The sequence below is a fragment of the Tursiops truncatus genome, chromosome 20 (assembly GCF_011762595.2).
Source record: "Tursiops truncatus isolate mTurTru1 chromosome 20, mTurTru1.mat.Y, whole genome shotgun sequence".
NCBI classification, from domain to species: Eukaryota; Metazoa; Chordata; class Mammalia; order Artiodactyla; family Delphinidae; genus Tursiops; species Tursiops truncatus.
In genome coordinates, this window is record NC_047053.1 from 14,911,749 (window position 1) to 14,937,899 (window position 26,151).

The window sequence follows — 26,151 nt, forward strand, 5'->3', positions numbered from 1 at the left end:
GGCCCCCAGAGCATCTTCCGGGACCTCTCCTCAGGGGTGTCTGGACGTGCAGTCCCACAGCCCCGGTCCGCCGGTATGGTCTAAATTGGGAGTGTGATTGCAGCAGGAATGCAGCGTGAAGGCATCTGATCTTGCTCGGCCGCCGGCTCTGAGGGGAGCGCGCCCCCTCGTAGGCTCCCTCTCTCAGCGCCCAGCTCTGGGTCTGGGAACCTGGGCCTCCTCAGCCCACCCGCTAGGCGCGGAGCGCGGAGGAAAGCGCACAGCCGGCGCACACACGCAGAATTACTTTTGACGCTTCTCGAAGGCCCGCGGACTGGCCGCGCAGAGTCTGCAGCACTCGACTTTCCCGCCGCCGGAGGGGGCGGGGCCTATGTGACCCCGCCCCGGCCCTAGGTCCGCCTCCGCAGGTTGATGGCAGCGGCAGCTGGGACTGCAGCGACGCCCGGCCCCGAGAGTCGCAGGCAGCGGCCGGAGCGCGCAGCCGAACGCCCGGGCCCCAGACGCCGCGGACACCACGAGAGGCAGTTCCGGTGCCCTGACGCCTCCCTTGGTCCCCAGCGCAGCCCCAACCCCCTCCGCAGAGAAGTCGCAGCGTGAGCGCCCCTCGGCCGGCCCAGGACCAGGTACCCACCCCCCCACCGCCGCCACCGCAGCCAGTGAAGCGGGCGGGGTGTCTGGAGGGGACAGAGGTCTGCGCCCCCTTCCCCCCACCCGCCGCCAAATTCGGTCCCGGGCTGGGCGGACTTGGTGTCTATATTTGGCCGAACAGCGGCCCGCGCGCCCGCGGGGCGCAGACACCTCGTCTCGCAAGAACGCAGTGCCAGGGCAGGAGGCCGGAGAAGGGTGCGGGGAGGCCGGGCCTCAGGCCGGGAGCCGCAGAAGCGTCTTGAAGGGCACAAGGATGCCCGGGGCTGGGGAGGGGCTGGAGTCAGTCGCTGGGGCTTTGGAAGAGCTCGGTGTGTCTCCTGGGGAAGAGCTTAGCTCAAGCCCCAAGCGGGAGAAAAGGCACCTCGCCCTCCCCACTCCACGCCTGAAAATCTGGCTCTAAGCCGGGGGGAGGGGGGTCGAGGACCCCACCCCCAAGAGAATTTAGTAGGAGAGAGGACCCAGAGGAGAAGTGGGGCTGAAATATGGCCGGCAAAAGCCAGAACACAGTGGTGAGGGCCTCTTAGAGAAGCCAGTGCAGAGAGAAGTGGGAGGAGGAGAGATCCACCTTACACTGTGTCCCCCCCACCAACAGCATGGGAGGAAACTGATGAAAACAGTAGCAGGAAGAGCTCAGGTGAGCTAACAGGAGGAACTTCTCCTTGGCAAATTTTTAGAAAAAGGCAAAACCCCATCCACCTAAACTATGCCACAGATGCTGAGTTTAGGATCTTGAGTGGCTGCAGTCCTAGCCCCACAAATGGCCTTAAGCCAAAGCCTCTGATTCTGGACGAGATGCCTCTGGGAGATAAACCACTTCCGTGAAGAGATGCTCATCCAAGCCTGGCAGCGGGAGGGCAGCCTGGCATTGAGGCTCCTCCCCAAACCACTTCAACTTCCAGGAAGCTTTCAGGCCCAGTCAGGCTCCACTGTCCCCCCAGCCTGGCTCTCTAAGGAGAAGTCAGGCCCCAAATCCTAGCCCCTCGAACTAAGCAAAGAACTTTCCCATACATCACCTTGAAGAAAACTCCCTGCTTCTAGGACCAGACTCTATATTAATTTATAGCTGACTCTTGGTCAGATAACCCTTCTCACTTGCCACTCCCCCAACTCTTCCTCCCTCCCTCCCACAGCTACGGGACTAAGGACCAAAATTTGGGCACCGAGATCCTCCATCTCTGCCCCCAGCTATGAGCCGGCGCGTGGTTCGGCAGAGCAAGTTCCGCCATGTGTTTGGACAGGCGGCAAAGGCTGACCAGGCCTACGAGGACATCCGTGTGTCCAAGGTCACATGGGACAGCTCCTTCTGTGCCGTCAACCCCAAATTCCTGGCCATTATTGTGGAGGCTGGAGGTGGAGGTGCCTTCATCGTCCTGCCTCTGGCCAAGGTGAGAGATGAGGGGAAGGAAGCAGGTGGAGGACACTGGCTGTGACTCCTGGGGACTCCTGATAGCCGCCTGTGTTCTCACCTAGTTCCATTCCTCAGTCAGGAGGGCAGTCTATGTGGACTGACTGCTCCCTGTTCCCCAATCACTCAGGGACCAATTGGGAGGCTCTGTCACCCCTCCTAGAACAGCAGCATCACATCGGCCCCCACCTACTCACAGCCCATCCCTTCTCCATGCAGCACCCTCTTCCCAGCAGGGACCAGGAGCAGGTGATGGATAGTTGGGAAGCAGTGGAGACAGAAGCTGACCAGATTCTGTTCCTATCTGTCCTGATGCCACACCCCTTATGTTTTTGGTGTCAGGATTTTTGTACGCAGCCCAGGGTGAGCATTGGATTAAATCACACCCTGGAGCAGCACACTGAGGACAGGGTCAGGCTCTGTCTAAGGAGTTCTTGGCCATCTCCCCCATTCTGGTTCTTGCAGTGAGGTAGAATGAGAGCAAAGGGCCAGGGGACATGACATATAAGGCCAGAGCCCCCTCTACTCCAGGGATGGGGGCCAGGCAATGACCAGCACCTTTACTGAGTAGCTTCAAGCCCCTCAGCCATCTCTACCCACAGGATGGCCACTCCAAGGCATGACCTTGACCTGGATTCCGGCTCCTACACCTTGTTAGGGGAGGCCCCACAGGTGGCAAGGTCAGGATGAGGCCTGGCAATAGCCAGTGACTCACTCCAGGACAATGCAGACACCATCCAAGGACATCATCCCCTGGGCTCAAATTTCAGCCGGAGCCACCTCCTCCCCCAGTACAAGTGCCATTCCAATGCCACACGGCCACCCCTCTCCCCTACCGCCTGGTCTGGGTTGATGCCAGCCCCTGCAAAGGCCTCAGAGCCCCCACAAACATACCATAAAGATTAAAAATAGATGGGCCCCAGCTCAGGTTGGGAGACGGCAGGCACAAGGAATGCCTGCTGCTTGTGGTTCCAAGGTAAAGCCATTGACAAGGGGGAGATCTGCCAACTGTGGCTAGGAAAGGACTGTCAAGCACTGCATTGCATCTTACCTTGACCTATTCCACCAGGGGCTTCCCATGGACATTTCAGTTGGGAGAACAGGCCCAAGAACAGTCTCCTCCAAGTAGATGTTTTTAGAAGAGCACTGTACTAAGAAGTCAAGTCTTGGCTCTACCAGTATCTTGCTGTGTGTCCTTGGTTAAGTTATCTTACCTCTCTGTGTCTGATTCCTTGATGTGAAATGACTTCAACTCTGTCTTCCGTGAAGTAGAGGAAGTAGGCCGGATGGGGTTGGAAGAGCAGAAAGGGGGTGGGTTCTGCAAAGAGAAAACAGAAAATAAGAGAATTGAGATGTAAACAGATCCACTCCCCACCCCCTGAAAACACACAGGACAGTGGCCCCACATCTCCCTCTCTGACCCCTGCAGACAGGGCGAGTGGATAAGAACTACCCACTGGTCACTGGGCACACTGCCCCTGTGCTGGACATCGACTGGTGCCCACACAATGACAACGTCATCGCCAGTGCCTCAGATGACACCACCATCATGGTAGGAGCCAGGTGGATGCTGCTGGGCTGTTGGGCAGGGGAAGCAGGGAGGGCTGCCTCACTTGTGCTGCAGAAGGTGGTGAGGGAGGTGCTGAGTTCCAGGGCCCTGCCCTGTCCAGCTCCCAGGCTATTTTTAGCTACATGTCCGCCCCCTCCCAGGATGAACTGCTTAGGACTAATTTTAGCCATGGCTACCTTGGGGCCTGAAGAGCAGGGGGGCAGTGCTTTGAAGTCTCCCTGCTCTTGTGAGTAGGCAGGTCTCTGGAAAGCTGACAGTGCCACCTCCTGGCTCCCAGCTGCTTCTGCCCTATGTGGGCAGCATCACATCTTGTCCTGCACCTGACCCTGGGGAAGGGGGGTGGGGGAAGTAAGGGAACAGCAGAGTGACAAAGTGGGCTCCTCATCCCACCTACCGTATGCCTTTTCCTTCTATCTAGGTGTGGCAGATTCCAGACTATACCCCTGTGCGCAACATTACAGAACCCATCCTCACACTCGAGGGCCACTCCAAACGTGTGGGCATCCTCTCCTGGCACCCCACTGCCCGGAATGTCCTGCTCAGTGCAGGTCTGGGGGCCTAGGGAGGGGTCCCTACCATAGATTGGGGGGTGTGGGGAGTGGCAAAGGCAGGGCCAGGTGACGGTGCCTGGCCATTCTGGGCAGGTGGTGACAATGTGATCATCATCTGGAACGTGGGCACTGGGGAGGTGCTTCTGAGTCTAGACGACATACACCCGGACGTCATCCACAGCGTGTGCTGGAACAGCAACGGGAGGCTGCTAGCCACCACCTGCAAGGACAAGACCCTGCGCATCATCGACCCCCGCAAGGGCCAGGTGGTGGCGGTGAGTGTCTGGCCTGGCTACGTCCCGACCCCTGCCCCAGGAAGCAGCTGTCAGGCCACTGTACCCACAACCCCCTGAGCCCCTCGTCCCAGCTCTCACCTCCTCCACCTCAACCCCAGACACGAGCCCTGCCCCGCCGTGTCTGCAGCCACAGCCCCTGCCCTAAGTAAGCCCCCAGCCCGCAATTCTCAGCCCCGCTCCTGTTCCCTCCCCTCCCCTGCATCTCAGAAGCTCAGAGGAGGGCTGCTCGATTTGTGACTGAGGAGGGGAGAAGCTGCAAACTCTACCCTCCCACCAGACCTGCATGAACCGAACCTGCGCCCCCGGACCCCTCTCCTCCCAGCCGGCACCCAGCGCCATCTTCCGGCGCCTAAGCCTGACACTGGCTCGCGGGCAGGCCCCTTTCCAACCTAGCTGACCCGCTGGGCGGGAGATTGGAGGCAACCCTCGCGCGTTGTTTGCCCCAGCTGGGTGCCCAGGGAGGGCGGCGGCACCTGCCTCACCAGCCTCAACCTAAGGCGGGGCGCTGGATGCGCGGGGCACGTGCACGTCTGCGCGGAGTGTGCGCGGCGGGCGCGGCGGGAGCGGAGCGGGGCGGGGCGGCGCGGCGGGCACTCTAACCCACTAACCCCGCGAGCAGGAGCGAGCCCGGCCTCACGAGGGCGCCCGCCCGCTGCGGGCCGTCTTCACCGCAGACGGGAAGCTACTCAGCACCGGCTTCAGCAGGATGAGTGAGCGGCAACTCGCGCTCTGGGACCCGGTAGGCCAGGCCGCGCCGGGCGCACGCGCTCGCTCCTTCGCTGGGTCAGCCGGGAGCGCTCTCTCAGATCGTGGCCCGCGCCCAAGACAGCTGAAGCGGAGCGGGGAGCTCCCGTCTGGGAAGCGCCTCTCTGCTCCCCTGGGAAGCCCGCAGGCATCCCCTGCTCCGAGGGCGCTTAAGGGCTCAGAATCTGCAGAGAGAGGCCCGCGCTCTCCAGGCCTGGGGCCAGCCAGGAGACGCCAGGAAACTGAATATTTAAGACCCCTTTTGTCTCCGCCCCCCACACCCAAGTCAGCAAGTTGGTTGCCCGGCCCTCCAGGCTCCCCAGGGCAGGCAGCTGGGTGACGCCTCTCCCTGTCTCCCCCTCCCCCCAGGAGAGGTTTGCGGCCCACGAGGGAATGAGGCCCATGAGGGCCGTCTTCACGCGCCAGGGTCATATCTTCACCACGGGCTTCACCCGCATGAGCCAGCGAGAGCTGGGCCTGTGGGACCCGGTAACGCAGCTGGACGCTTGGGGTGTGTGCCCCGGGGACTGGCATCACGGGAGAGGGGCCAGGCGCCCCCCACCCGCAGGGCATGCCCACCTGGACAGGGCTGGAGGCTGCTGCCCTCTTTGCAGCGCCTGCCATCCTCACACCCACCCCTCTGCCCAGTTTTGCTGCGTCGCCTGAAGGAGCCCACGCTGGCGCCCCCGCCTGGTGATGCCGAGTCCCTGGGGGTGGTTTGCGGTGACTGCATGCGGCGGTGCAGGGGATATAGGTGCGGGGGACCGAGAGTGGTGTACAGGTGTGGGGTCTGCAGCTCTCTTCACCAGAGTTGCCTTGGGAATGCGTGGGTTTTGGGGAGGGCACGAAGCGTAAAGGAGCTTCAGGGGATCCAGAGCGGCACGGCGAGCGGGACAGGGCTGGTCACGCCTCCTGTGCTCGGGCAGAACAACTTCGAGGAGCCAGTGGCACTGCAGGAGATGGACACAAGCAACGGGGTCCTACTGCCCTTCTACGATCCCGACTCCAGCATCGTCTACCTGTGTGGCAAGGTGCTCGCAGCCGGGAGGGGAGAAGAGGGGGCTGGACCGAGATATCGGGGGCCCGCCCAGCATCTCCGAACCGACTGGTTTTGCAGGGCGACAGCAGCATTCGGTACTTTGAGATTACCGAGGAACCACCTTTCGTGCATTACCTGAACACGTTCAGCAGCAAGGAGCCGCAGAGGGGCATGGGCTTCATGCCCAAGCGGGGACTGGATGTCAGCAAGTGCGAGATTGCACGGTCAGCAGCCTTGCCCTTCCCGCTCACCTGCTTCTGTTCCCAGGTCCCATCCGGGAAGACTCGGGGGCTTCCCCAATAGTGTAGTCTCTGGAAAATAGTGGGTTTTCGGGGGTGGGGGGTGTCATACGGGCTTGTTTCCAGTGCCAGCCCCAATGCTACAGGCCTGACATTCTCTGAACTTCAGTTTCTTCATCTCTTAATGATGATAAACACCCCATTAGGGTGTTTAAAGTGCAATGCATGGTAGGCGCTCAGCAAGTGTTGGCCTCTAACCCCTTGGTCCCGGGCAAAAGTTAAGGGAGTCGGAGCCTGAGCGTGTGCCGATCCCCGCTCCCTTATAGGTTCTACAAGTTGCACGAAAGAAAGTGTGAACCCATCATCATGACTGTGCCCCGCAAGGTGAGTGGCTGGGAGAGGGGTTGGGCAGGGCTCCGAGGCGGAAAGGAGCGGAGCAGGCCTGGCACCCTGCTCGTTCTCGTGTTCCCCTACACCTGCAGTCAGACCTGTTCCAAGACGACCTTTACCCAGATACGCCAGGCCCCGAACCGGCCCTAGAAGCGGATGAATGGCTATCCGGCCAGGACGCCGAACCCGTGCTCATCTCGTTGAGGGACGGTTACATGCCCCCCAAGCACCGCGAGCTGCGGGTCACCAAGCGCAACATCCTGGACGTGCGCCCGCCACCCGGCCCCCGCCGCAGCCAGTCAGCCAGCGACGCCCCCTTATCGGTAAGGCCCCGCCCTGCTCCACCCAGGCCCAATCTTCACATCCCCCTACCGCACCCCGCCCAACGCCGCCTCTTCCGTCCTCTGCGTCCAACAGCAGCACACCCTGGAGACGCTGCTGGAGGAGATCAAGGCCCTGCGCGAGCAGGTGCAGGCCCAGGAGCAGCGCATTACGTCTTTGGAGAACATGCTGTGCGAGCTGGTGGACGGCACGGACTAGCGCATCGCGCCGGGGACGCTCCAAGCCGGGAGGGCAAAGTGGGGCGGGGCGCAAGCACTCCCGCGCCGCCCCGGCTTTGGGTCCTCTGGACCCCGCCTCTCTGGGCCTGGGCCGGGACTAGGGAGGGAACTCCGCCCCTCGCGGGAGTCCTGGACAGATGAAGCGTTGCGGACACTCGCGTCCGTCTGGCGCCTACCGGGCTGTGTGCCTCGTACAGGACTCAGCAGGAGCTGGCCTTGGAAGGCCCAGGGTGACGGGGGCCTCAACAATGGTGCTGCACGGCAGGCAGTGTCCCCTTTGTTTCCCTTCCCGCCCAGGGCAGGGAAAGTGCTTAGTATTAGCGCAATGCTTGGGGATGTTGGGGAGCTTGGGCTTGACCTCAAAGGGGTAGCGATTTGACGGGTCTCCCCAGACTGGGGAAAATTACAACGCTTCTCCCTGTAATCAGCTCACTTGACTCCACCACCCTGAGTGGTAAACTCAACGGGCGTCACCCGAGTGCTACGGACATACACAAACGTTGGCTGTACAGCCGGACCCACGGGCTACACCCAGCAGTCTACGGCAGAGGGCTCTCTTCCTTCTCTCCATCTGCAGGGGAGAGGACGGCTTCCTCGCGGCACTCCCGCAGGAGAACCAACCAGAGAACTGGCATGAGGAAGCAGGTTCACACCTCCCCCCTCCCAGACACACACACACACACACACCCCAGCCCTCTGTTGCGGCCTTGACTCTAGGAGGAAAACAAGACGTACTGAATGAAACATTTTACCAAGTGCTCAGTCTGTGCCTCCTGCATGGGTGGGGATGCTAGACCCCCAGCCCCTGTAAATGCCACCACCAGACTCCTGGGGGCCCTGACAAATGCAACACTCGGCTCAGGACCCACCAGACATCCTCTTACTTCAGAGCCCTCCCCACACTGAGGTTCAGAAGGAACCCTCAACCCGCAGATGGGCGTTCTTCCCCAGTAAAGGCAGGTAGGAAAAGCCTCGGGTTTGAAGCCTCTTTTATTTGTGCCTCAGAATCAGTCTGGTGCCCCTGGCATCAGGGAAGAGGGTGAGAGGAACAGCTTCCCTTTGTTGTTTTCTTCCATCGCTTTCGTGTCCCTTCCAAGCCTCACTGGCTGAGCCAGGAAGGCCAGTCCGAGAGAACCCAGACAAGGGTGTGCAGTGGGCCCCTGCCCCTGGCGGGGTCTGTGCTTCTCTGGGTGGTGGGGTGGGGCAGGGGAGAGCCGGGGGTTAGCACCATTGGATGAAGGGTTTCGGAGTCAGCCCCTGGGTGGAGGGAAAGTAGGATGCACAACCACAGAGGGCTAGCAGCAGCTGGTGGGAAGGGATGGATGGTGGTGCCAGGGCCCTGGGCGACCCCTGTGTCCAGTCTGGTGTTTGCCCCACGCCCACTATGCCTCCCCATTCGCCAAGACACCACGAGGGAGCCAGGCCTTGCCCAGACCTGGGGCCACCTTGGGCACCCTCCCTGATCACAAAAACGTGCCTTGGGGATGGGGACTCCAACCTCTGGTCACCCAAAGAGAAGCTGGGACCACCCTGAGACCCGGGAGGGGTGTGGGGGCTGGGGGAGCCGGGCACCCCGCTAAGTGCACTTGACGCTGAAATGCCGGGGTGGGGGAGGAGCTGGGCCCTTGACGTGCTGGTTTGTGTCTAGGACGAAGCAGCCACACAGCACGTGGGGAGCTCAGCTGCCCCCCAGGGGTGAAGAGCGGAGATGCAAAGGCTTCACGGGCAGTGTCCTGGAGTGGGGTCAGTGAGCAGAAAGGAGGACCGGCCAGAAGGAGCAAGGGATGGAGACAGTGCTCCTCTAAGGACCGTCTCCCCCTCAAACGGCCTGTCTCCGCCCTTGGACCGGTCCGAGCCCAGGGGAGTGGGGTGGGGTCAGGATACAGCAAAGCAGGGGAGCCGTGCCAGCTGCCTCCAGGAAGGTACCCCACGGCCGGGCCGAACCCCTCCCCATCTGGTGCCGGGTGCGCCGCTACGCCCCCGAGGCGGCGGTTCGGGTCTCCGGACTCAGCTCGGAGAGCGCGCAGGAGGGGCGACTCTCGCTCTGGGGCGGGTCCCGCGGGGCGTGGCCAAGGGGCCCGGCAGTGGGCGCTACTGCTCAGTCAAAGAAAGCCGCAGGATGCGCTCCAGCTCCTCCTCCTCCTGGCGCGCGCGCCGCCGCCGCTCCTCCTGCTCCTGCGCAGACAGCTCCATTGCCAGCCGCAGCTGCTCATCGTAGCTCCGGAACACGTGGCCGCCTTGGCCTGGGCGCGGGCTCGGCCGAGGGCTGGGGACCGACGCCAGGCCCGCAGGGGTTGTGGACTGGCGCTGCGGCGTGGGCGGAGCGCTCCTGGAGGCAGGTAAGATACGTCGAGGGCTCCGGGCGCCCGTATGCGGGGCGGGAGACGGTGTGGAGGCCTCGGGACAGCGCAGGCCTCAACACTCTCCAGTGGAAGCGATGAGTCCCGCGTCACCTCCCTGGCTCCCTCCCACCCGGTAGGAGCTGACGCCAGCTCCTACAAAGCCCATCCTCCCAGTCTTCTAGAACCCCAGCCCCGACATTCTGTCTGGCGAGGGTCTGTGAAGGCTCTAAGGCCGCGTTTGGAGTACTGCTCACCCACCCCTGAGTCAGGAACGGGTGGTGGTGGTAGACGCCATCTTGAAACCAGTAGGGTCCCTGATGGCGGTACCATGGTTCCTCTGGGCCAAGAGGGGTGCTCATGCGGCAGTGTCCATACGCACCGTGACAGGGCCCTGGTGTTCTCTGTGCATGTGTATGGGAGTGGGGGAATAGGCGTCTCCAAACCCTCTCCGGACGGGCGGGCACTGACCTGTCCTGTCGGCGACCCTCGTAGGACATGGGGTGAGTGCCCGGTTTGCTGTTGGTTAGCGCCTCCCAGATGGTGACCTGGGCGGAGGCAGGGGTAAGCCAGTTAGCTGCGGCGGCACCGCAGTCCGGTGGCCCCGTGCGGCCGCGGGGACGCACCTGGTCATACTCACTGCCCGCCTCAAGCAGGCTCTGCTGGATGGCGAACTGCAGCAGGTCGTCATCGTCGTCGCGGGTGGCGGCCTCTCGCTGGCCGCCCAGCACACTGTAGCCGCGTGGGGCCTCGAACAACGCGGGGGAGATCTCGCAGCCGCGGCACGAGGCTGGGGGCGCCGGGCTGTGGGTCAGAGTGGACCAGACCTCCCCTCCCGGCCACTCCCGGGGAAGTGCTCGGTGGGGAGGGGAAGTGAGGGCGGGCTCAGGGCGGGACAGGGTCTCACTCGTGGAGCTGGAGCTGCTGACACTGGAGGAGTCACTGCCCGGGGAAGGGGTCTCGCTGCTGGGGCTGCCTCGCACCAACGGCACCGGCTCATCGCAGCCATTGAGGTTCCCGAAGGTGATACGGGCGTTGAGGATGTGGAAAATCGGGATTTCTGAGGATGCAGAAACCATCAGGCACCACCACCCACTCCCTCACACCTTAGGTACCCACTCTTTACCTCCTCTAAGCCCCATCCTCCCAATAGCTGCTCAAGGGAAATGGGGGTGGAGCCTCACCAATCTTGACAGGGAATCCTGGAGGCAGGCGCAGGGTAATGAAATCCCGGAGCTTGGCAAAAAGTGCATTGCTGACGGCCATGAGGTCAATGATGGGGGCCACCTGCTCACACAGGGACAGGGGATGCTCCTCACACAGCCACAGCTTGGCCTTGAACCTGCACCCCAGATCCCAAGGGGTGAGGGACATTGTAGAAGCCATGGCCTCCCAGCCCTGCCCACCCTTCCCCAGCACCACCACGGGGCCTCACTTCTGTGTCTTGGTGGTCAGTTCCATGGGTCGGCCCATGTCACGGTTGCCAAGCTCAAAGTTGGGATTGAAGTACTCTTCTGCGGTGATGGCAGTGGGGTTGGCTTGGCTCAGAGTCTGAGTGATCAGGGTCTGTACCACACAGGGAGGGGCTTATGAGCCCTTCTCAGTCCCCGAGGCCAGGCCAGCCACTTGGTATTACAAGCCCCGGATCTGTCCCCCCGCCACTGTGGAGCTGACAGGGCCTTGGGCATTGTGGAAAGAAAGAAAGTCCCCACAGGGTGCCTCCCAGACTTCCTCCTGATCCCCAACCAAACCCTTCCACAGAGGGGTACCCCTTGAACACACTCACCCCATTTTGGGGGCCCCCATGCTGCTCAGCAATTCCCAGGAAGGACTGCAGAGGTGTCTTACAGCCTGCAAGAAATATGGCATTTCAGAGGACACTGCAGTCCTCAGAAGTGACAGCACCCAAGACCCAGGGAGGAGGCTGGTCCCTGGAGGGAGGGAGGATTGCTCGCCCACACCACACACCCAGGCACCTTCACCTGAAGGTGATTGAGGACTCCAAGGGGCAGGGGCAGGGGCAGGACCACCATAAGCACAGCTGGAATAAAAGTAGGCCTGGGGCTCAGGAGAAACTTCCAAAAGTATTTTGGGGTATGCATGTGTATGTGTTTTCCTTCAGGTGCATCCACGTTAACTTCATTTTGTTCTCTTGTGAGGTGGGAATTATGTCTATCCACTTTAGACAGACTAACTGGTGCCCAGAGAGTCAGTTGTAGTATCAGTGGGCACAGAGAATCAGTGGCAGGGCCCCTGTCCTTCTGCCTAGGGTATGTCCCACTAGACTAGAATGGCCAACAAACAGTGTACATGACATTCCCCCCTGCCCCAAATCCAATGCAGATATTAGTAATCGATTGTAGCATTCCTTCCCGTTGAGCCCAAATGTTGCCTTAGAATCTTAACAGCACTCTAGGCAACAACTACCGATCACTAGGATTTGGCACTTGAATTGAAACCTATTTGCCTGAATAAGCTATCCTGGCTCTTGCTAGGATGTCAGAGGAAATACCGATGGAGGTGCTTGAGTGGGGCTGGTTCCTCCCCCCAACTCCCCCATCCACCTCTTCCTCATTACCTTTGACCTTGCCCTTGTGCTGTTCTGAAAGATGCTCTGTCCGTGTCCGGGTGATGAGCTCCACATTGGATGCCCCATATACCTGGGGACAGATGAGGAAAGGACTCACAGACAGCTTTGGTACCCCTACCCTGCCCCTAAGGGCGTTATGAACACTTCCTACAAAGAACGGTCAGGGGAGGGGGGTGCTGTCAGTTCCAATCTCCAGGCCTTTGGGCAAGTAATTATATGAAGTTATTCATTCAGTTCTCTTATTCATTCAACAAACATTTTGTGAGGAGCCTTTATAAGCCAGGCACTGAGGCAGCCGTCAGGGATACAGTGGTGAACAAGCATGGCCAGACATGATCCTTGCCCTCTTGAGGCTCACAATCAAGAAGACAATGGACAGTAATAACACAGTGTGATACATGCTCTAATGGGGAGAGCACAGGACTGTGGGACCAAAAACCAGAGGCCACAGCCCAGCCTGTGAAGCAGGGAAGGCTTCCAGGAGGAAACAACAATGACACAGAAACTTGCATTGGTTAGACCCTTCACCACATGGCCCCACATGGGTGATATGGGGGTCCCAGAGTGACTGCTGGGCGTCCCCCACAACAGTCTTCTTAGGGGTAAAGGCCTGGCTTTGGAGTCAGCCAGCTGTGTCTGAAGTTTAGCTCTGGGCAACCTTGTACTGGCCACTTAGTCACTCCAAGCCCCTGCTTCATCATAAAATGCGCCAGTACCCTACTTCATAGAGTTGTGAAGATTAAATGGGAAATGGTGGAAAGGGCTCGATAAACCTCTGTAAAATGGGAATAATAATAGCATCTACCCGAAAGGGTTGTCGTGAGGATTAAATGAGTGTGTGTGTGTGTGTGTGTGTGTGTGTGTGTGAGAGAGACATACACACATATATACATAGACGTGTGTGCATGTGTACATAGACACACATACATACATACAAGTACATACATTTAAAATGTCAGAACAGAGCCTTGAGCATGAACATAATATTTGGTGCTCAATAAATGCCGGCCATTCTCATCAGTTGCCTCTTAGTCTCATGACCTTGCCTCCACGCTGCATTGCCTCTGCACCTCCAAGGCCGAGAAAGCACGGTCAGGAAACCCCTGCCCAGCTCGCTATAGGCAAGAGTGTGGTGGGGCTGGCACCCGGGAGCTATGACCTCACCTTGGCTTCATACCCATTCACCATCTCGGTCTTCTCGCTGCGCCAGCCCAGGATGCCGGTCTTGTTCCTAGGGAAGCAGCGTGGTCTCGGTGAGGGGGCATCCACCGGGCTGGCTCCAGGCTTCCGAGGCCATGCCCACTCACCTCTCAAAGGAGATGTTCTTGGTGTCGAGCTGCGTGGTGACGACGGGTGCGGTGAGCCGGCTCAGCACCTGCTCCTCGGTGGGCTGGGCAGCAGCCAGCAGTAGCTCACGGTCCTGCCCAGCCAGAGCCAGGGTCTCTGTGTACACCACCCGGCGGTCGTGGTCAATCTCCATGGCCACGGCGCTCGTGTCTGCCAGCCGCAGAATAGCACAGGGGGTCAGGGGTCTCAGGGGGCTGTGCCCAGCCTCCCCACCCTGCCCCATTTCCCGCCTGCCTGACCTTGGCCCCTGAAGACAAAGCTGCGGTTCCCTCGCTGCCACGTCATGTGGTCAAAGCCCAGAAGTGTGGTGTCTACCCGAAGGTTCTGCCCACTCTTCCACACTTTGTAGGTGTCACTGGGGCAGATCTTGGACACCAGGGGCACTAGGTTGAAGAGAAGGTCAGAGGTGGCTTCAGTTTGTCTGGCCCACCACCCTCGGCCACCTCAGAGCATGGGGGTCAGGGTCAGGAGTGTGGCTGGAAAAGGGTAAGGGAACCGGTGGGAAAGCAGCCCCTGCCCCAGTCCCCCCTTACAAATGTAGACCACAGGCACTCAGAAATGAACCACCTGAGGCTGGGGACAGGCATGACTCAGCCACCACCAAGTCCCTAGTATCCACCATTTAATTCACTCACTCAACCTTTCATCTAGTCTTCCAACAAATATTTATTAAACACCTGCTATGTGCCAGGCACTGGGGATACAACATTGAACAAGACAGGACCCCTGCCCTCTTGGAGCTCACCTTCTAGTAAGGGGTGACAGGTAACAAACAAATGAGCCAGTCATTACAAAGTGAAGGAAATAATGGAATCAATAGAGGCATTGTGGAAAGGCCTCAGGAAGAGGTAGCAATGAGCTGAGAGCTAAGAGGTGAGAAGGAGCCATGGGAGAGCGATGGGAAGAGTGCTCAAGACAGGGAAGCAGCAAGTGCAGAAGCCCTGAGGTGGGAGAGGCCCCCGTCAGCCCCTCTTACCCCAGCTAGTGAACTCCCATTTCATCTCCACGTAGAAGTCCTGGGCCTGGAGGATGAAGAGGAGAGTGGCTAAGCCTGCGGTAGAGATAGTGTTCAAAGACCGTGGTGGGGAGGCTGAGAAGCTGGACCTCACCTTGCGCAGCTTCTCCAGGAGCACAGGGATGCCTGCCAGCCGCTTCACCACCCGCTGGTAGTCCCGGTACCGCAGCACCAGCTGCACCAGCTCCAGGTCCCGGGTACTCACAGCTTCCTGAAGCACTGGGGGCGGGGTGTGGGCAAGAAGCGATGTCACAGGGCAGGACCCTGCCTTGGGCTCCCTTCAGCCAATCAGAGGTGAGGATATGATGCCGGGAGACCCAGGCTGTGGGGTAGGGGTGAGTAGGGGTGCCCACCTGTCCAGCCGCTGCGATTCTCCCTGCCCACATCTGCGCCGTGTGCCAGGAGCACGCGGGCACACTCGAGGTGCCCCAGGGTGGTGGCCAAGTGCAGGGGAGTCCGCCCACGGGGATCCAGCTGCTCGATGTCCACCTGGAAGAGGTGAAGAGGTTGCCCTGGTCACTTCTGAGGTAGCCCATCTAAGCCTAACAGCCGCTAGGCAGGCAGCAACCACCTAGCTGTCCTGTCTTGCCCATCTCAGAAGGCAATGGAAAAAACAGACACAATGAGCTGGGGTCAGGTGAGGGGAAAGGGGCTTGCAGGAGAGGGCAGGAAGTAACTGAGAAAGGGAAGGACTTCCTTTCCTGTCCACCTAGGTGCCCTGACTGGGTTCACTCTTCCAAGGCCCAGCGGGCTGCCTGTGAAGAGTAAGCCTGGGGCCAAAGTGTGGTCTAGAAAGACCCTTGGCCAGGGAGGGCACCTGAGACAGGACCTATCCTAGGGGTCCAAGACCACACCTTCAGGAAGGGCCACCAATTTAGATCATTGACATTATCCCTGAGAGGTTTAGCAAACAGTTGCAGTAATACATTGATAAGAATGAAAGAATATGTTCATTCTATGAACATAGACACTATGTATTAACATTTTTTATAAATACTATTATTGTTTTGTGAATAACATGATTATATTACATGAGATTTTTGTTGCATGATAAAAGCACATGTTTGTTAAATATTTAGATATATTTCAGGAAACTACGACTTCTGCTTAAATACGTGAACTGACTACATGTATGTAACTCCTTTTCTCCTCCCCAAAACTTGATTAAAATGCCAGGAAAAGGCTTCTACTCCAATATGGTGAGATAACTGAAATTACCCTCCCACCAAACAGAGAAAGCTATTGCTTCAAAATATATGAAATAATTGTTTTCAGACATTAGGCAACAATTAGTCCAGGACTGTGATCCCTGAAGTAAGAGAAGCAAACAAGGTGGGCTCTATGATTGCCTAAGTTTCTACTTGGAGGAATATTCCAGACAGCAGTTCAGGTAGGGGAATCCCCAGCAGAGCATGGTAGTCTTGCTGAGGAGTTAAGGAGAGAGATAGGAGTTCAGGGAGGCTGAGGTAGCTAGAAGGTGCAGGGCAGAGTTCCAGGAAGAAGTGAGCTATGTAAAAAAAAAAAAAAAAAAAGCTCCAGAAATCTGCATATGGTCCCTTTGAGTCTTTGCTGAATACTAAACTTCACATGTGTGGAGTGAAACTCAACAAAACCAGGCAGAAAAGGAACAACAGGCTGATAAATTCTCAGAGCTCACCCATGGTAGGGAGACATTCAAGCTCCAACCTGCTAGAGTAGAGAGTCCTTGTTGATTACCCAGGGTATTCAAGAGACCCAAGAAGGGTTATACCTTAGGAGCAGGAATCCTATCCCAAGAGAAAAGGCTCACCCAGACCTAATCTAGTAAAGATTAAAAATAAGCTCCAAAGGATCAAACTGATTTGAAAGTAAGTTAGGCTGCCAGAACAAAGTCTAACAGTCTCTAATGGAAGACAACAATATCCCGATGCTTAACATCACAGCATTTACAATGTCCAACATCCAGTTAAAAATGACTAGACAAGCACAGAAGTAGGAAAATATAAAACCCATAATCAGGAGAAAAATCATTTAATAGAAACAAAGATGAATGGCTCAATATGCTCAAAAGTTTAAAGAAAAACACAACATTCACAGGGAAAGCAATGGGAGATAAAAAGTACAATATCTGAAATGAAATTTTCACTGGATAGCATTAACAGTAGACTAGACACTACAGAATAAAAAGAAAATCAGTGAATTTAAAGATACAGCAACAGAACTGTACAAACTGAAGAACAGAGGAGAAACAAAGTATCGAAAAACATTCAAACAGCCTCAGCAATCTGTGAGACACTATAAGGCATTCTAACATATGTATAATTGGAGTCCACAGGATAGGATAAGGAAGTGGAGGAATAAGACAAATTTAAAGAAATAGCCAAAAAATTTCCAAATTTGATTTTAAAAAAACTACTGTAGTAAGTTGAATGGTGGTGCTCCCACAAAACATATGTCTGCATCCTAACTGCTAGAACCTGTGAATGTGGCCTTAATTGGAAAAAGGGTCTTTGCAGATATAATTAAGTTAAGGATCTTAAAATGAGATCAGCCTGAATTATCCAGGTAGGCCCTAAATCCAGTTTATAAAACACACACACACAGAAGTTCCATGTGAAGATGCAGGCAGAGACTGAAGTTACGCAACCACAAGCCAAGGAATGCTTGGAGCCGCCAGAAGCTTGAAGAGACAAGGAAGGATTCTCCCCTAGAGACTTTGGAAGGAGTGGAGCTGACACCTTGAAGCTGGGCTTCTAACATGATGAGAGAATACATTTTTGTTGTTTTAACCCACCCAGTCTGTGGTAATATGTTGCAGAAACTAATACAATGATAAATCCACAGAACCAAGGAACTCGATGAATCCCAAGGAAGAAAAACACCAAAAAACCTACGCCAAGGCCCATCATAATCAAATGCTGAAAACTAATGATAAAAAGAAAATCTTAAAAGTATTTAAAAATTTTTTTTATTGGAGTATAGTTGATTTACAATGTTGTGGAAAGGATTTTGAGAATTGAGACACGCTATGTATATAAGGACAAATATAGGAAATACTACATACTTTTCACCAGTAACCATGCAAGCTAGAAGACAACAGAATGAAATCTTTGAAGTGCTGGCGAAACAACTGTCAACCTAGAATGCTATATCCTGTGAAAAATATACTTCAAAAATGAAATGGGGGAATAAAGACTTTTATGGACAAACAAGAGCTAAGAGAATTTATCACCAGAAGACATGAAAGAAATGTTAAATGAAGTTATTCAAGTGGAAGGAAAATGATACCAGATGGAAACTTAGATCTATACAAAGTAATGAAGATTGCCTCAAAAGGTAAATGTGTGATGGACTTCCCTTGTGGTGCAGTGGTTAAGACTCTGCACTCCCAATGCGGGGGGCCCAGCTTCGATCCCTGGTCAGGGAGCTAGATCCCACATGCATGCTGCAACTAGGAGTTCACATGCTGCAACTAAGGAGCCTGCCTGCTGCAACTAAGACCCGGCACAACCACATTAAAAAAATAAAGAAAAGTAAATGTGTGAGTAAGTATAAGAATGCCAATAAAATATTTAAAACCCACAAGAAAGTGGCTGGGGCATCACAGTTGACTTAAGGGAACAGAAGGTACTAGAACCCAAGCATTCACAGAGGGAAACCCCAGTGATTAGCAAGCTAGATTCCCCCCTTAGCACCCTTGACAGGTGCAGAACATGCAGGCAGTGGGAACAGCAGGGGTAGGAGAAAGGCTCAGGACTGAATACAGGGGGGTCTGGTTAAAATTCAGAACCCCCTCCCCAATCTTGTAAAGCTGGGAGATGTCCCCCCTTCCTCTCCACAGGATGCCAGGGGTGTATTCTTTATAGAAATTGAGCTTCAGATGTACTGAACTCGGACATTGGTCTGAGGATGAGGTCACGGGACTGAAAACTGGTGAACAGTGAAAGCCCAGTCCCTTCCCTGCCTCAAGTCCTGAACCACGGGCAGCCAGACTGCACATAACACTGCCCCTATCCTACCCCTAGCAGGAGACTGGAGAATTCTTTCTTGCAGGAACCAGAGGCACCACAGACCTCTGGGTACAGAAATCTGGGGATCCTACCAATAAGCAGGCCAGTCATCTTAGAGCAGCACCCATCCGTTAATAAGCTGCACACCCCCCATCCTTAAATATGCCCCAAGAGCCGAGGGTGACTGGACACTTGAGGAAAGCTGCCAACCTGAAAGATACCAAAACATGCAAATAGATGCTAAAAACCCAGAGGAAACAACTGTCAATGCAGGAAACAGAAGAAAAAAAATTTGGGGGGGGGGGACAGTAAGTTACACCCTGAGAAAAATATGGAAAGGAAATTGAATTCATGAAACAAAAGGGGACGTTCTGACCTGTGACTTCTTTCTCTTGCTTTTTTTTTTAAATTAAGGGTACTTGAATGAATTTATTTATTTATTTATTTATTTTTGGCTGTGTTGGGTCTTCGTTTCTGTGCGAGGGCTTTCTCTAGTTGTGGCAAGTGGGGGCCACTCTTCATCGCGGTGCGCGGGCCTCTCACTGTCGCGGCCTCTCTTGCGGAGCACAGGCTCCAGACACACAGGCTCAGTAGTTGTGGCTCACGGGCCCAGTTGCTCCGCGGCATGTGGGATCTTCCCAGACCAGGGCTCGAACCCGTGTCTCCTGCATTAGCAGGCAGATTCTCAACCACTGCGCCACCAGGGAAGCTCTCCCTTGCTTTCTTTATGCCAGCCATACCTGGACAGCTTTACCTGCCCCAGTTCTCCCATCACAGTAAACGGCACCTCAGTTCACTCCCTTTCCAGGTAAGAAACATTAGGACTGTTTTTATCTCTTCTTTTTCTCTCACCTTCCATATCTAACCCATCAGTAAAATTTGACCTTACAGGCTGTACCTTCAAAATAGATCCAAAGTCATCTTAGTTTTCACCACCTTCAGGCTACCCTCCTGGTCGTGGCCACCCCATCTGTCACCTCATTCCGCCACTCTTCTCTTGGTTCCTCAGGTCTGTTCTTCACAGGGCCCATCATAGGTGCTGTCATTCTGTGAAATATTCCTCAGGTCCTGACGCCGCTTAGCTCAAAATCTCTCCACGGCTTCCCATCCAGTTGAGAAAAGAATCCTGGACATCTCTTTGAACTCACATGCTCTCCCATCTCTCCAAGCTCCACTCCTGCATATCAGCCTTCTCCGGAACCATCTTCTCCTGGATACTAGCAGCCACAAAGCTGCTTCTCTCACTTCATTCAGGCCACCGCTCACATGTCACCTCCTTAGAAAGGCTGGTCCTGACAACCCATCTCAAATGTCAGTTGCTATCTATCTATCTATTGTCCCTTATCCTGCTCTAGTTCTTTCCCAACATTGAAGTGCTTATTTATTTTTTCATTGTCTCCCTCTCCTAGACTGTGAGCCCCACAGAGGGACTGTCTGTCTTGTTCAGGGCTACATCCCCAGTCTCTGGACAGCCTCTGGCACATAACTGGTGCTTGATAAATGCTTATTAAACAAATGCATAGATGACTTTTTAAGGGACATGGGGAAGGAAGGCAAGGCAGTAAAGTGTAAAATTGATTAACCGGTAAATACTTGTAGAGGTATATTGCTTATAATCATGGAGGCAAATACCAGAACAGCCTAAAGAGTTCAAAGTGGTTGCCTCTGGGAGGAGTGGGAAAGTAGTGAGGACTGCTACCTTCTAGCAACAGTTACATATTTTAAACATGAGTGGGAACTCCTTCGTCAAAAATAAGACATTTAAAATAATTCAGGTTTATATAATTTGTATAACCCTGTGTTGGCATTTCTTCATTTCTAAATATACTGGGAGCCTCAAAAAAACCCCAAAACTGTGCGTGGCCCCTGTGAGCGGCCCCCCTGCTGCTGCTCTACATGAGCTCCCCAGAGGGGAGGAGAGCCTCTTACTGGTTGAGCTGGGCCCCTCAGGGTCCGACCTGGGTGGGGTCCTGAGTCCTGGGGTGGGAGTGATGCAGGATCCATAGACCCTGAGCTGGCTGGGTCATGGGGGGTGTCAGGAAGAGGCCTTCCCATGGGGCCGCAGCCCAGCCACCCATGCCTCCCACCGGCCCCGCCCCAGATGCTGCTGCCGCTAACAAGGCCCCAGGGAGCCAGCAGGGCCCGGTCCCAGGGCTCCAGATGCCACCTGCCTCCTTCCCCCTCAGGTGACCCAGCTCCAGGCTCCACAGAGAGGCTGGCACTGCCTGCCAGGCAGGGGTGCCCTCCCTACCCACACTCCACAGGAGCTCTCCCGACTCCCCAGGGTCCCCAAGACACCGCTGTCTTCCGGGGCCGACATCAGCCCCGCGTACTGTCAGCCGAGCCCCAGAGGAGTTTCCCCCTCCCGTCCCAAGCCGGGCCTGCAGTGGCAGAAGCACCTTGCTGGGGGCCCAGGCGGGAGAATTCATTAACTTCCTCGGCAGAGGCCTGCTATTTAATTGCTGGAATGAAAAGGTTTCCCAGGAAACCCAATAGCCAGCCCTCCCCACCAAGAGAGCGGAAACTCTGCACCCCAGCGGGCCTCAGCTGGAGCCCAAAGCAGGGGTCTTTCGAGCTTAGGAGCTGGGGCTCCCTGAGCAGAGTCTCCCTGCTTCCACTCAGGCACCTGCCTGCACACACACACCTGCATGCACACACACACTCGTACCATAAGGACACACAATCTTACTCCTGCCTCCACACTCACTGTACATGTGCACCCCTAAGTTTACAAGCACATGTGTGCCCAGGGGCCTCTACTCATGTAACACACGTATTTGCCAGCACATTTGCACATGCACACTCCTTGAACCCACATGGGCTAGCAGGGTATTTTTCAAAGTTGTTTAGCATTAGCAGAGTCCTTTTGGTAGGTGAAATCTTATAAGAACATTCCAAAGGTACAGACTAAACACAGGTGCTGGAGAAGCAAGGTGAGGGGCCCAGAGCCTGGGGCCCCTTGCCTGCTCAGCCTGCGGCTCCCTTCCTTGCCCCGCTCCATCCCCCAGCCCCAGGGAAGACAGCCAGAGTCTGGTATGGCCTCTGCTCCTCTGCTCTCCCACCAGGCAGGCCTGAGCTCACTCAACGGGGGGAGGGAGGCAAGATGCTTCCCCAAGTGGAGTCGGGCCAGTGGGGGTGGCACCTGCTGACTCCCCCTCCGCCCATGCCCTCCACCCGCCCCTCCGCCCTGCCCCCTCCACCCGCCCCTCTGCCCACCCCCTCCACCTGCCCCTCCGCCCACGCCCTCCATCCTGCCCCACACAGCCCCTCCCCCTCATCCCAGACACATGGATATTTGGTTTCTAGGGTTTGTGGCTCCCTCTCCTGAGCTTCCCGACTCATCAGCTGTGGTGACAGCCCAGGACTGCCTACTTTGCGAGGAGAAGGGATCACAGGCGCTCCTGGCACAACAGGTACTTAGGGTGAGGCAGCCTCTGTCTGAGTATCCGGGGGCCCCACGATCCCATCTCACCTGCCTCTAGGTCAGAAGGATGAACCAGGGAAAGCAGGAAGGAGGACCATGGTGGAGGCAGCCGCCAGAAGAAAGAAAATGTTTCTCTAGGACCACAGTCCAGCCCCCTCCAGAGTGCCTGTTGCCTGGGAAGAATCCTGCTCTCCTTGGCCCTCCCACAGGGAGCTATTCAGTCTAACCTCCACCTCCCACCCCCAGGGAACACCAGGGACGCGTGACTCCAAAACCAAGGCCATGCCCAGCTGTCTGGACCTCAGGCCTCGTGCCAGCCAAGGGGGAACTGGCACATCCACTACCCTACAACCCCCTGCCCCCTCCCAACCTGGCAGAGCAGGTGTGTGGCAGGAAGCAGGGCACCCAGCAACCATTGTATTGCTGGGCATTGGCTAGGGGTGATCATGGACTCTTCCCTTCACCAAAAAACACCCGCTGAGCACCTCCCATCTCCCCGCCACTCCCTGCTTCCAGGCCCCATGAACCTGCTCAGAAGCCTGCCGTGCCATCCCCCTCCTCCTTGGCCAGCATTGCCAAGCCTGCCCACGGGAGGGCTTCTGCAGGGCTTTCTTGGAGTGAAGAAGAGGCAGCTATGACAAGTGAAGACCAGGGAAACCCAGCTGCTGTGTTTTTGAGGAAAACCCAGCTGTTTTCTGTGACAGTGGGTGCCAGAAGGACCAGAGATCAGGGACCCCCAGATGAGATGCCTGGGGTCAGATGCCTGTTAAGTGGCTGCCCCCAGACCCATCACTGCAGGAAATGGCTGGGGTGGGCATCCTCAGTTCTCCCTGGGAGTCTGAGGCCCTGGGGACTGAGCAGTGCACATCTGGATGCAAGCATCACTCTGGGTCAGTCCTGGAGTCGAAATACAGCCAGGGGGCTCTCCCACCCAGACTGACTGGCATTCCCCTTCTTGGCACCCCTGACTCCTTTATGGTTGAAGAAGGGTTTAATCTCAACCAATGCCCTATATTCCCCCTGGCCTGGATCAGGGCAGGCAGTATCCGTTTCAGGAAGACAAAAACTCACCAGGGTGAGGGGATGAGTGGGTGGGGATGGGGTGAACCTGGTCCCTGGTTTCTGTGGCAGCCTGAGGGGAGCAAAGAGGAACACACTCAGTGGTCCAGACCACCCCTACCTGCAGCGGGTTCCAGTGCTCCCCATGCAGCCTCACCCCAGGAAGATGACTGCTGACCTGAGGACTGTCAATCAGAGAGGCCTGGGTGAAAAAGCCTTTTCTTCTAAGGCATTCTGCCTCTCTCCAATCTCTGCAAGAAAAGGACCACCCACCCCTTGGGCAAGGGAGTGTGACTGAGGTGATCCGGACATTCAGCCACTAGCCTTCTTCCTAACAATTCTTCGACCAACCATCAACCATCCCATTGGGAAGTTCCTCTCAGATCATACTTAAATCCCTCCAGCTGTAACCTCTATCAGAGGCTTGTCTTCTCTTGCCCTCAAGGGGAGGAAAGCAGAGAATGAGCCAGAAGAGGCTGGACTGTTTTAGCACCCTGCACATCACACTGTACTTCCCTGTTCACACTTGCTTCACCAGAACGGGGTTTCCTGGAGGGCATGGGCTGTGCCTGGTTTGTTCATCTCTGTCCCGCAGGATCCACCACTCTGACCTCGCTTCTGTTACCAGTGGCTGCAAACCACTTCCTTTATGATGGATAAACAGAGATGTGGTTTGAGGAGCAACCTGGAGCATCCTTGTGAAAGCAGAGGTAGAATGGAAGTGGACACCCCGACCAGAGATGGAGGCTCAGGTCACCCCAACACTTCCTGGGACTGCTATGCAGAGGTGGGTGCTGCACTGGTCTGAGGGCTCAGTGGTGGAATTCAGAGACACACTCTGACCCTCACTTTGCTCACCATCTGGGGATGTCCTGCTCTCCACCTCACTCTTCCCTTGGGAAGCAGACAGCTCCTCAAACTGAACTTCCTGTGACTCAGGAAGTGGCCCTCAAAAGGCATATTCCCAAAGGGACAACGCCTTAGCAAACCACTCCCAGCCCAGGGCCCCAGGATCTCAGATCTAGGCCAAGTCTGCAGGCCTCAACTGGAGACAAACCAGGGCAGGCTGGGCCCAGCCCTCGCTCCTGCCTCCCCACCCTGGAGGGTTAGTCGTCCATGCCACCAGTGCCTACCTGTGCCTGAAGGCCAACGGCGGAGTTGGGAACTACTTGTGACCTGTGCCTGCCTGCCTGCCTGCCCTGGTCCTAAAGAACGGCCAGGAGACCCCATCCCTTACCTTATCTTCTTGGAGGCCACCGCCCAGCCAAAGCTGGCTGACCCACCCATTCTCACTGACTAGAGGAACCTGGTAGCCTGCTCTGTGTGCAAACCCTCGAATCCTGCCAGAGTCCAAAGGGCCCCTCGTTGCCTCAGCGCCTAGAAGCCAGGCCCCAGCACCAGAGGGCAGGAGAGCGCCTTTCAGCACCTGGACAAGGCCCTACAGGGCTAAAGCCAAGAGGGTCTCTCTCTTTACTCCCCATTCCTGAGCCGGGTCTGAGGGATCCAGGGGCTCTGCCCAGTCTGAGCAAACAGATAAGCGCTCATCGTGAGGGTAGAGGGCACTGGGTGGGGCTGGAATGTCTGGGAGTGTCACAGCCTCTTTGATCTTTGACCCGTGACCCCCTCCCTACGCAGGCCTTGCCCACCTCCGCACACTCACGCGGGAGGTGTTGCTGCCGAGCTGAGTGGGGCGGACTCTGCTACCGCGTGGAACACAGATGGAGCCGACAGCCCCTCCCCGCAGCCCTCACTGCCCCCGCGGAGGAGGGGCACGGCGTCCCCTACCCCAATCTGGGAGGGTCCGGAGCACGTGTGGGCCGCCAGTCCGGGCCGGAGGGAAGCGGGCGGGGGCCGCTCCCATCACCCTCTCCGGGTCAACAGCACAAAAGCGGCGGCTGCGAACAAAGAAGCGCTGCAAACTCGCCAGGGGGGCGGGACAGCCCGCGCCGCGCCCCCTCCCCAAGCCGGGCGGGCGTGCCCGGCCATGGGGTCCTCGCGGCGCCCCGACGGCGCTCTTACCTGGCCGGCGCGGACCTCTTTCTCCAGCTCGCGGTGGCGGTTGTGCCACACGAGGTAGTGCAGCGGGTACTTGCCCTCGGGCCCCTTCCTGGCGGAGGCGTTGGCGGGGATCATCGCCCGCTCCTCATGCCGGGGCCGCGGCGCCCGGCCCGGGAGGAGGGACCGCGCCAGAGCCAGGGCCCGGAGCCGCGGGGCGGGGGGCCAGCGCTGCTTGCTCGCAGGGCTGCGGCTCGGGCATGTGCTAGCGGCGCCGGCGGGCGGGGGTGGCGCGCCCGGAACGGTGCGGGCGGCGCGGGCCGCGGGCGTCCTCGCGAGGCGGCGGGCTGCGCGGAGAGGCCCCCACCCGCCCGGAGAGGGCGCGGGCACTCGGCGGCGCGGCGCGGACTCGCGCCTCGCCTCCCACACCCCCGCGTACAAAGACGCTGCTCGGCCGAGGGAGCAGGCGCCCGCAGCGGGCGCGGGGGCGCACGGGGCGAGGGCCCCAGGGACGCCGCCACCGCCGCCGCAGGGACGCGCGCCCGCAGCTGCATAGCCCGGCCCTCAGCCCGAGCGATCGGCTAGGGATGCGGGGATGCGGGGGAGAGAGGAGGGGGACGTGGGTGCCCTGGGCAGTGCTTGTTATAACTCGGCCCCGCGGCATCATGGGGCTTGTAGTCCGCCTCGTGGAACTGGGGGTGGCGAGTGACCGGAGAAGGTCCCGCAGTGGCCCCCTGATTCACTGAGAGAGTGGGGAGGGAGTCAGGCCTGGCCGGAACGGAGGCAGTGTCCTGACGCCAGTTGGACTGGGGCGCACCGCCACCCGCTGGCATCTTGCCTTTTGCTGGGGAAGGAGGGGGTTACAAGGCCTTGCTCAAGCCTTAGGGGTCGCGGGAAGGTGTGGCCTTCAGGATTGAGTTTGGGTCCTAGTGGAACGTGAGCAGGATCCAG

General features: G+C 57.3%; 2 protein-coding genes across 13 annotated transcripts; one reads left to right on the top strand and one right to left on the bottom strand.

Moving 5' to 3' along the window:
- Positions 1-482: 482 nt before the first annotated feature.
- Positions 483-8,199, top strand: CORO6 (coronin 6). Of its 5 annotated transcripts, none has more exons than XM_033847869.2 (11): positions 483-623; positions 1,779-2,033; positions 3,483-3,605; positions 4,042-4,171; positions 4,268-4,449; positions 5,584-5,703; positions 6,141-6,245; positions 6,332-6,477; positions 6,819-6,876; positions 6,975-7,205; positions 7,300-8,199. In XM_033847869.2, exons 2-11 carry the CDS (start codon positions 1,836-1,838, stop codon positions 7,420-7,422), a joined length of 1,416 nt encoding a protein of 471 aa, XP_033703760.1. In that variant the 5' UTR covers positions 483-623; positions 1,779-1,835; the 3' UTR covers positions 7,423-8,199. The 5 variants fall into 5 exon arrangements, with proteins under 5 accessions (XP_033703760.1, XP_073653276.1, XP_073653279.1 ...); XM_073797175.1 differs by having other exon boundaries at positions 8,020-8,199; XM_073797178.1 differs by lacking the exons at positions 483-623; positions 1,779-2,033; positions 3,483-3,605 and having other exon boundaries at positions 4,160-4,171; positions 4,356-4,449.
- A 215-nt stretch (positions 8,200-8,414) lies between these two features.
- On the bottom strand, positions 8,415-25,765 carry ANKRD13B (ankyrin repeat domain 13B). Of its 8 annotated transcripts, XM_073797169.1 has the most exons (17): positions 25,225-25,765; positions 24,991-25,100; positions 23,218-23,278; positions 22,095-22,198; positions 15,087-15,222; positions 14,828-14,952; positions 14,695-14,763; positions 13,958-14,101; positions 13,679-13,868; positions 13,536-13,602; positions 12,360-12,441; positions 11,568-11,632; positions 11,217-11,347; positions 10,966-11,123; positions 10,689-10,841; positions 10,408-10,571; positions 9,713-10,329 (listed from the first exon to the last, which is right to left on the bottom strand). In XM_073797169.1, exons 2-17 carry the CDS (start codon positions 25,064-25,066, stop codon positions 9,892-9,894), a joined length of 2,163 nt encoding a protein of 720 aa, XP_073653270.1. In that variant the 5' UTR covers positions 25,067-25,100; positions 25,225-25,765; the 3' UTR covers positions 9,713-9,891. The 8 variants fall into 8 exon arrangements, with proteins under 8 accessions (XP_033703754.1, XP_073653270.1, XP_073653273.1 ...); XM_073797172.1 differs by lacking the exons at positions 22,095-22,198; positions 25,225-25,765 and adding an exon at positions 22,674-22,757 and having other exon boundaries at positions 14,695-14,740; positions 24,866-25,065; XM_033847865.2 differs by lacking the exons at positions 22,095-22,198; positions 25,225-25,765 and adding an exon at positions 22,674-22,757 and having other exon boundaries at positions 14,695-14,740; positions 24,991-25,011.
- Between the last annotated feature and the right edge of the window lie 386 nt (positions 25,766-26,151).